This window comes from Olea europaea, unplaced genomic scaffold (assembly GCF_002742605.1).
Source record: "Olea europaea var. sylvestris unplaced genomic scaffold, O_europaea_v1 scaffold224, whole genome shotgun sequence".
Lineage (NCBI taxonomy): Eukaryota > Viridiplantae > Streptophyta > Magnoliopsida > Lamiales > Oleaceae > Olea > Olea europaea.
In genome coordinates, this window is record NW_019240442.1 from 352,705 (window position 1) to 362,753 (window position 10,049).

The 10,049-nt window shown below is 35.1% G+C and overlaps 2 protein-coding genes across 4 annotated transcripts; one reads left to right on the plus strand and one right to left on the minus strand.

Moving 5' to 3' along the window:
* Positions 1-896: 896 nt before the first annotated feature.
* LOC111381016 lies at positions 897-5,623 on the plus strand. 3 transcript variants are annotated; one of them, XM_023004708.1, is made up of 6 exons: positions 897-1,089; positions 1,611-1,659; positions 4,143-4,396; positions 4,495-4,706; positions 4,830-5,091; positions 5,175-5,623. In XM_023004708.1, the coding sequence occupies exons 3-6, from the start codon at positions 4,145-4,147 to the stop codon at positions 5,466-5,468; spliced, it is 1,020 nt and encodes a 339-aa protein (XP_022860476.1). In that variant the 5' UTR covers positions 897-1,089; positions 1,611-1,659; positions 4,143-4,144; the 3' UTR covers positions 5,469-5,623. The 3 variants fall into 3 exon arrangements, with proteins under 3 accessions (XP_022860476.1, XP_022860475.1, XP_022860474.1); XM_023004707.1 differs by lacking the exon at positions 1,611-1,659; XM_023004706.1 differs by lacking the exon at positions 897-1,089 and having other exon boundaries at positions 1,124-1,659.
* Positions 5,624-5,671: 48 nt separating this feature from the next.
* LOC111381017 (diphosphomevalonate decarboxylase MVD2, peroxisomal-like) lies at positions 5,672-9,066 on the minus strand. Its single transcript, XM_023004709.1, has 8 exons — positions 8,957-9,066; positions 8,645-8,708; positions 8,462-8,542; positions 7,552-7,638; positions 7,177-7,334; positions 7,008-7,056; positions 6,242-6,366; positions 5,672-6,099 (listed from the first exon to the last, which is right to left on the minus strand). Exons 1-8 carry the CDS (start codon positions 8,998-9,000, stop codon positions 5,877-5,879), a joined length of 831 nt encoding a protein of 276 aa, XP_022860477.1. The 5' UTR covers positions 9,001-9,066; the 3' UTR covers positions 5,672-5,876.
* Between the last annotated feature and the right edge of the window lie 983 nt (positions 9,067-10,049).

Below are 10,049 nucleotides of genomic sequence, written 5' to 3' on the forward strand. Positions count from 1 at the left end.
TCGAAGGAGGAAGAAAAAAAAAAGAATGGCAAATATTTCTTACTTCTCTGCGGTTGGGAGTTTGATGTATGTCATGGTTTGTACACGGCCAGACATTGCTCATGCGGCTGGGGTAGTCAGTAGGTTTCTTGTTAATTCCGGTAAAGATCATTGGAAGGCAGTGAAATAGATCTTTAGATACCGGAGAGGTACTTCTAAGATGTGCTTGACATTTGAAGGTTCAAAATCAATTTTGGAGGGCTTTACAGATGCAGATATGGCTGGTGATCTTGATGGTAGAAAATCAACTTCAAGATATTTGATTACTTTTGCAGGGGGCTGTCTTATGGCATTCAAAATTACAAAAGTGTGTTGCCTTATCTACAACTGAGGCTGAGTATATTGCAGCAACTGAAGCAGCGAAAGAAATGCTTTGGATGAAACGATTTCTCCAAGATTTGACTTTGAAGTAAGATGTGTATGTACTTAATTGTGACAGTCATAGTGCATTAGACTTGAGCAAGAATGCTACTTATCATTCTCGAACGAAGCACATTGATGTGAGATATCATTGGCTATGACAGGTAGTGTCAAAACAATTGTTATTGTCAGAGAAGATTCATACAGAAAAGAATTCAGCTGATATGATGACAAATGTTGTGACCAGAGAAAAGCTTGAGCTTTGTATCGGACTGACCAGCATGGACTCTAACTAATCTGTTAGAGAATAATCTCCGTCTTCAATGAGCTGGAGGGGGAGATTGTTATATACTTGTCTAGCCCACTAAGCCCATTATGAGAATTAATTGGCCCAAATCTTATATTGTTTGCAATAGGTCAAACATATATAATGGTCAGCAATTGTGGCTGTGAGAGAGAGAGAGACTTTGACATTCAATTGTGTGAGAGGAAAAAACAATTGGATGCCATTGTGGAGTCAAATTCGGCGGCTCCCATTGAAGAAAACAATACAATTGCCATTGATAGAATTATAGAGGATATTGCAGAGAGAACCGGATTGGAAATTCTGGAGAGAAGAAAAGCGCTAGAAATTGAGATATTAAATAAAGTGGGCTGCTCAATTTCAATTTGGGGTGTGGATTCACACAGGTTTATTTTTCTTCTCTATATTATATAAATTGAAAATTTCTCTAAGATATATTTTGGATTTGTATTCAGAGTGAGTTCTTACAAGTTTGATCAAATTGTTGATTTGTGGTAAGATAAATTGTTGTTTTAGAGATAGATTATTGTGGTATTTCCAATTCGTGAAGAATTCAAGTTTTGGGGCATAAACTTGAATATTGTAATCTATATTAATTATTATAGTGGATTTTGGCCGAAATTACCTCGTGATTTTTTCCCCTCTACACTAAAGGTTTTTTCCACGTAAAAATTTGGTATTGCGTTTTCTTATTTTTACTTGAATTATTTATTTACATAATTAATTGTTCTAGTTAATTGCTTGGATTGATAAAATTATTCTTGCAATAATTGAAATTGCCCAACACAAATGTGTAACATAGTCACCAACTAATCCACCCACTTCAATAATGAAATGTTTTTACCCATCTATCTACCTACCACAAGTACCACATCTATATGGCTTATAATGCAATGCACTGAAATAGACACAAGCTGCTCAAGTATTTCCACCTCCTCTTGGCTCACTTCTTTCAGGTATAATCTCTCTCTCTCTCTCTCTCTCTCTCTCTCTCTCTCTCTATATATATATGTGTGTGTGTGTGTGTGTGTGAAGTAAGAACTTGGGTGAATGGCACACTACAATGAGTGGTTTAATCAGTTTTATAAACTATCATTATCTCTTACCACCTATTGTAATGCGTCATGTCATCTTGTGCTTAGCATTGGTGCATCAATTGCAATATGCAATGTGTGTATTTTATGCTTGTGTGGTTGGCATAACTTCTTATAGCATGAACTGTGAATTTCTAGATTAAAGAAAAGGGAGTTTTTTTTTTGTTTTTTTTATTTTTTGGGGGGGGGGGGGGGGTTAAAAGGGAGTTTATTTTTTATTTTTTATTTTTATTTTTTGCTGTTTTTGGTATCTGCTAATTTGATTTGAATGGGCTATAGGGTAATATACATCCATTTCCCCTTTTTTCCCCGAATGAATTGGGCTGAAACTACATATTTTTTTTAATTAGATGATTAAGAGATACTAGTTTTTTTTTTCTTTTTTTAAAATCAATATTCAATTTTGACGAATTGTAAAATTATAATTGTATTAGAAAATTGGAACTCTCCTAGGTGGGGTCCAACCGTAAGTGTTTGTGAAAAATCGATCTGAGGACTGAGATTGTATCTCAAAGTGGCCAGTACACAGAAGACACCACATCTATGATCTAACATACCCCATAAGGTTTTAGAACGATTCCAAGATAACCCATGACTATCTATGAAAATAAATACGAAGTATGCTTCGTGGGATTCATTTTAATCCTATTTTACTTTATATAAATTTTCCTTTTGACGTGGGAGAATATCGAGTTAATTTCTGACAATCTCCACCTTGTATTTTGAATTGTCTAATGCGTTCAAACAGAAATTCTTCAATGTTTTCCTTCAAAGCAAATCGTTGGACTTGAGCATCGGTTCCCTCTCTTTGGTTTTGTGATGTCTCTTGGAAAATGGTTGATGAACCTTTTCATTTATAATCACAATAATCAACATAGAGAGTTGACCTACTCCATCTTAAAACAGCTCGTACCAACTTAGCCCATCGTTGGGGCAAACTCTTTTTTGATGTGATCGATGGGCCGAGGCGGGGCACTGTTTTGTTTTCAAGAGCCAACTCATTTCGAACTTGTGTGCCAGGTCATTGGATTTTGGGTGGCTCAGCTCGACTCATGAGACCCAAAAGCCAAAGGGCCGAACTGAGCCTATTTTGTGGACACGAGTTGAGCCCGTGTGTCCAACTCAGCTTATTGCCACCTCTACCTCAAAGAGTATATACACTTCGAACTTGTTAAAAATTAGGAAAAAACTATTCTACCAGATTGATTCTACTAGATTTTGTACAAATTACTCACAATGGGATGTGTCCCACCCAATTAAAAAATGGCACAAATAATACCACACCCAATTGCCTGTACAAAGCCCGTTCAAATGAATTTGGTACTATAGCACTTTTCTAAAAATTATAGTGCCATGCCCATGTTTATTTAACTTGGGAGTTCATAAGTGATCGACATAAATTTCACCATAGCCAAACCAATTCTTGTGCACAAATTTGCGGTTCCGCTAATAGTAACAAGTATTCTTTGATAACAACTTGTTGATCTACTGCATGCCATTATTATTTGACAGCTAGCATCTCCATTTAATGACTTCGAGCAATTAACAAACTTACTCTACATTTTGAACTACTTTTCTTGAGGGGTCCAAATTGTCCATATCAATTGAAAAATGGTGTTGATTCTCCTTTCAAATCCTTGTGTAACTCATTAGCTAAAATTAATTTTCCAGACAAACTTTTCTAGGTCGACATTTGTGCATGACATTTCTACGCTATTAGCTCGGTGAATGTATATGTGAATATTACTCGTTAGGTAAATTCCTAAGGTCATGGAAAGTCACAACGGTTTGATTTAAAATCCAGTCTCGTACACATAATCTCCATATATCATATGATTCTTATAAATTATTACACCAAACTTCAAGACATTGGAGAACCCGTGATATGATACAACATCTTGGAAATTTAGGGTGCCTTCTAGATTCGCCCCTCCAGTATTATCGTACAGGAAAATATCAAGATGAACAAAGAAATAAAAATTGAAGAAATTAATGATAAAAGGAACACAAAAATTATTAGGAAAACTCTAGGAGCATAGAAAAACTACGGGCCATGGAATAAATTTCACCATTTAAAAATGTGTTGTGCTCACACAAATAGCATGCAAGACTATTAATGAAACATGTTATAAAGTGAGTGCAAAAGGAAGAGAGATATTCTCTTGTGAGTTAAAGATTGGATATAGGGAAATAGCATTTAACGTGGATCGAAGTGTGTTATTGATCGCTCAATATTTTACTTTGTGAAAATCTCAACGTTTAATATCTTGGGATATATGTCACATAAATTGTTGGTTTCAGACACTTACGAAAGATATTCAATACTTCGGTTTTTATATTTTCAGCTATGTCTTGGAAAATTATGGTAGTCTTGTTGATTGGATTTCTAGCATGGGCACACCAGTCCTTTAGGCCACCACCTCCCCGCATTTGTGGTTCTCTTGGCGGTCCACCGATTACAGGACCCCGGATCAAGCTTAGGGACGGAAGACATTTGGCCTATAAGGAGCATGGAGTCCCCAAAGAAACAGCTAAATATAAGGTCATCTTGGTTCATGGCTTCTCCTCGAGTCGACATGATGCTGCTCTTGCTACATCGGTATTATTATATCTCGTTGTTAAGTTAGTTAAATTTCTTCTTGCATCGACTAAATTTTTGCTGTTGCTAAAGAATCAATGTATTTTTTGACCTTTTAGCCATTGGTCGAAGAATTGGGAATACACTTCGTGTCTTTCGACAGACCAGGTTATGGGGAGAGTGATCCGGATCCCAAAAGAACCATAAAAAGCACAGCTTTAGATATAGAAGATCTTGGAGAACAACTAGAACTTGGTTCCAGATTTTATGTCATTGGATTTTCCATGGGAGGAAATGTTGTGTGGGGATGCCTCAAGTACATTCCACACAGGTAATATGTTGGTACATCAATTATCATGGAGTTTCTGTTATTTTTCAAGTTTAACCATCTGTGTTATCCTCTGACTGCATTTATAGTATTTTTACATGTTTCTTTAATTCTCACATGATGCAGGCTGGCAGGAGCAGTATTGATTGCTCCAGTTATCAATTACTGGTGGTCTAATTTTCCTGCAAGCCTATCTACAGTGGCATACAATCAACAGCCCTGGGAGGACCGGTGGGCACTTCGAGTGGCACACTATATACCATGGCTCGTCTACTGGTGGAACACACAGAAGTGGTTTCCTTCCTCCAGTGTCACGGCAGGAAGACCAAATCTTTCGGCCTCAGATTTGAAAATGGTTTCCGAATTAGCTGAAAGAATGATAGGCAGGGTACTGATTTTTTTGTGTCCCTGTGAATGCACATTATATTTCAATAGATATATACGTTGATTTTAAACCTTACTTGTGTATAGGAATATGCAACTCAGCAAGGAGTATTCGAGTCCCTCCATAAAGACATGATGGTCGGGTTTGGGCAATGGGAATTTGACCCTATTGATCTCGAGAACCCTTTTTCCGATAGAGAAGGTTCTGTTCATTTGTGGCACGGTGTTGAGGATGGATTGGTGCCTGTTTCACTGCAACGCTTCATTGCCAGGAGGCTTTCTTGGGTACAATACCATGAAATACCAGATGCAGGACATCTGTTTGCTTATCCTGATGGTGCTATAAAAGACTCAATCTTGAAAACACTTTTGACAGGGTAGAACAAGTAACCGCAGTATAGGTTGTTATGTGCTTCTTGAACCGTGTTTCTGATACTTAATTCCTCGTGTCATGATTCTGTACAATTTGACTCAAGACATGCATTTAAATTGCATTGCGAATTTAAATTTTGATTTAGTGGCCGTTATTTTCAGAATTTGATGTAAATTCAAAAGCTGTGTTAGTGCTACATCTCTCAAATCCATGAAGAAGCCTTAAATTTATTTGGTATCATTGTGTATAAACAAATTTGTCTGATAGTTCATACTAAATAGAACAAGGAATATGATCAAAACTAGAAATGATATGGGGTACTGAAGCATGTCGAAGCAGTACACCCTAATTAAAGATAACGAAATGCCCAGTTTTTAGTAAGAAAATACACCCAAAAAAGCAGAATTCGTCCCTCTTTACTTGGGGAGCCCAGTTTTCGGGTCAAGAAGAGCTTGACTTTCATTGGTTAGCAGTACTGGACCTCTACCGGGTTTTGTGCAGATAAAGTAACTAACATCTCCCTTGTACTTCTGTGTTGGAATGTTATCTTTAATCTCAGGAGGTGGAGCCAAAGCTTCCACATCTTTCATGTTCTGAATGCCCGCATCTTGTAATATTGTCTTGTCACCAATAACATAACTGGAAAGTCGCGAGCATATAATATGGATTTATCTCAAGAGTAAATCAAAGAATATTTTATTTGATTTTGGCATGAAAAAGTTAAACATTTATACATATTAATACGTTTGAATCAGTACAGATTCCAGATTGAGAAAGGTACCTGTTCAAGTCAGTATTTGAGTTAGGAGGGAAGTGAAAGAGCAGTCTCTGGAGCAGAAGGGCAGCTGTCTCTCTATTGTGAGAAATGAGAACTGCATTTGGGCCGGCATCAAAGGTATAAGCCACCTGATAAATATCTTATTGTTAGTCGACGTCTGAATAAATAAAACGATAGACAAAGTCCGCTTCACTCATCATTATGTCAGACTTTGAGACGCGATTAGTACTGAAACAATTCTACTTTTGTATTGAGATTTAGGCCCATCAGATTACATTTTGCTCTTTGAAGGCATAGTATGAACAAAAGGTAAACGAGCATGCGTTTAAATTGAATTGCCAATGCATAAACATTATCAAGAAAAGAGGAAAAAGGACAACTCTTTTTTTCAATTAGTTCAAAGGTGAACCTGGGGAATATAGACTCTGTTCAATTATTTCTGGCAGTAAGCTTCATGTCAAAGATAATGAGCATATTAAAACAAAAGAATCAATATTCAGAAGCAGTTTCTTCAACAATCGTTTGCAAGAATGGAACAAGACATGTTCATCACAGTAATTTATTTATTTATTTATTTTTTGGATAGGTAATCAAGAGTTAAAAAGTAGATATTAAAGCCCTCCTTGTATTTTTCTATCTATACATTATCATTAGAACTTAGTAAGTCTTGGGAATCCCATTTATAATTTCTTATTTTGTGATACAGATCCCCGGAGAATTATGCACATTATGTTTTAGAACAAGACCAGGAAAGAGAGGAGAAAAGAACCTGAGGGGTTCCTTCAAAATGATTCCATTTCTCAACACAGCTAATTATCCTGAAAAGATAATGTCTTGACGATATTAAAATCATGATTTATGAAACCATGTTTGAAAAGAAAATGGTGGACAACCACAAGCCCACAAGGTTAGTGACTCAATCTGGAAAGAACACTTGCCTATGAGATGTGTCATTCATGTAGAATATGGGGGGGCTTGTATCCAGGCAGACTGCATGAAATTGATTACTGTCTGCACAAGACAGACGAGCAAAAGATGGAAAATCCCGATTCTTTATTGCTTCCTCCATTTGAATTATGCGTTTGGGTACTACTTCCTATAAGATTACAATATGTAAATGAGAATTGCGGCAAACCTAAGTCTCAATATCAAAGAGAGCAGTTTGGTCATCGGCATCAGACCAAAAAAAAAAAAGGCATATTAGAAATTGCTAAATTCCTTGGAATAAATTGAGAAGCCATGAAGCATATAGCATTACAATATCAAGGAAAAATATAACAAAGTACTCGAGGATTAGGAGGACCATTCTATACCTTTGCTCTATGTTGTATAAGCATACTGGTTTCGACTGTCTCAAGCATCCCTGAGGTACTACTTGTTTCCTTTTGCCTTGAACTTACCTAAAATCAATAGTAGAATCATTTCAATAAAAAATAAATAAAAGCTTTTCACAAAACATTTATCATGGGAAACCCAACCAGTATATCTGCTTCACAAGAAAGAATCCTGATGGCTTTTAGATGCATGACAAGGAGATAAGTAGCAGGACATTTAGTTTTTCCCCCTTTTCAACTTTAAAAGGCACACATGTCAATAAAATAATATATACCTTTTGCATTTTAAATATTGCAGGTTTTAATTCAAAAATTAAACGTACATGTTAAAAAAAATTTATTATGAAATTCAAAACTATAAATAACTATATGAAAAAATATATAAATCGATATTTTATTAGCCAATGATTGAAAATTGTCCCTGCAACATCCTAGCTGTAAAGTGGTCATTTTGTAAGAAAAGTAGAAGAATAGGTGAAATTGTAAATTGTAGAATCGCATAACTAAAACTTGAGCAAGAAAAGGCAACTAGTTCTTTAATCTACTAAAAAAATACTTTTCGAACTAGAACATAATGAGAATAGATACCAAGGAATGCAATAATAGTAAGAGGATGAATATATACAATTGAGATAATAAGAAGAGGAATCAAATGTAAACCAAATTTTATATATTGTTTGGACCTTAGCATTAATTTTACACAACCCGAAAGAGTTATTTTGTTCGCTAAGGAAAACTTTTCCTGGTTTTTAAGAGAAAAAGAGAAAATTGAAGACTTGAGATGTCTGTAATAATGATCTTACATCTTCAGAACTACGTGCACTAAAAAATTGATAATGGATGTTTTATATGTTAAACCATGACCGTTTGAAAGAGAATGGGTACATACGACAGCAATGATTATAACAAGGTCATCCCAATGATTCTCATCTGCAAGTTGAACAGCCACGCTGTCACTCCCATCTTTCTCCTGAAGACATTAGGAAAAAAGGAATTTAAAAAAAAATTAAATTAACAGCCGGTAGCACGCTTTCATTTTATCGAGAAAGCATACACTATAATAAAATCATACTTTTCCCATGATCCACTTCACAAATCCACCATACAGGCTGCGACAAGCACTTCCCGAACCTTGCCTACATGAGAATATGAGAACAATCAGTTTTTATGTTTGCATGATCCTCTTGAATACAAATAAAACAAGGCGTACAGAAACTCTAGAAAATCTCTAAGACAGAGCATAAATTACTAGGGAAAATAACATATGAGAGTCTATACAACAATAAATACTCGTTATCTGTATCCCACCAAACTGAAAATGAAAGCACAAACTGACCATGGATGAAAGTTCATTAAAGAAGTGTACATAGAGATAAGCAAATACCTTGCTATAGCAGAAAGTTTACTTTGATCTTCTTTCACATTCATTAGCTTAGCCAGGCTAAACACTATAAAAGAAAAGAACAAGTAAAAGGTGACTGGTTAAGGGTACTTATCCCAAAACTTCGGCAATCAAACTTTCTATTTCTATAATATTAAAGCAAGCAGACATACAATACGATCAATATACTGTACAAAACATGTAAAATAAATGTACGAGTGTGGTTCAACTAGCAAACTCTTAAAACAAGTTAAGATTTAGCCTCTATTTGAGCCCCATTTTTAGATAATAGATTTTGTAAAAATTGATTTTTTAAAGAATGTGTGATTATAAAGTAGAGAAAAATTTTGAGTTTACGTGCAAAATTATTATATTGGACAATATGCAATCAAAAATGAGTAGGGAAAAAAATGAGTTTTAAAGAATGAAGTAGGGGCTTAAAACTTCATTAAATGTTTGAGGCCTGAAATAAACTATCTTTGCATGGTAATCGTAACTTTTGCAGATAACAAGATCTAACACCTCCTTCTTACATTAAGCCCTTGTTTGAGCCCCATTTTTCAATCAAAATACATTTTTCAATAGTGATTTGACATTATTTCAACCACACATTCTTCAATAAAATAATATTAATACGCAAATCAAAAACTTTTCCTCATTTTTTAACCACATATTTCCTATCAATATACTATTCAAATATTCATTTTCTTCACAAAAATGGGGCTCAAATAAAGGCTAAGTTTTAGTTGATACCATAAAGGGGTCACGTGGGCAGACCTGGTTCTAGCCCAAGGCTACATATGCCCTTGGGCCTCAATCTATAAGGGGGCCCCCAAAAAAAATTAGAAGTCCAAAATAGCCTTGGGCCTCAATATATAAGGGGCCCCCAAAAAAATTATAAGTCCAAAATGACTTTTTTTAACATGAAATTTTCTTTCATTAAATATTTTCTTGAAGATGTAGTAATGCAAATAAAGCAGAAGGATCTTACTACCCAATAATGATTTTATTTATTTATTTTTTTTAAATTATTCAAGTTTAAATTTTGTTCTCTAGATTTGATTGTTTCTTTTGAATTTTTTTTTTTTTTTTTTTT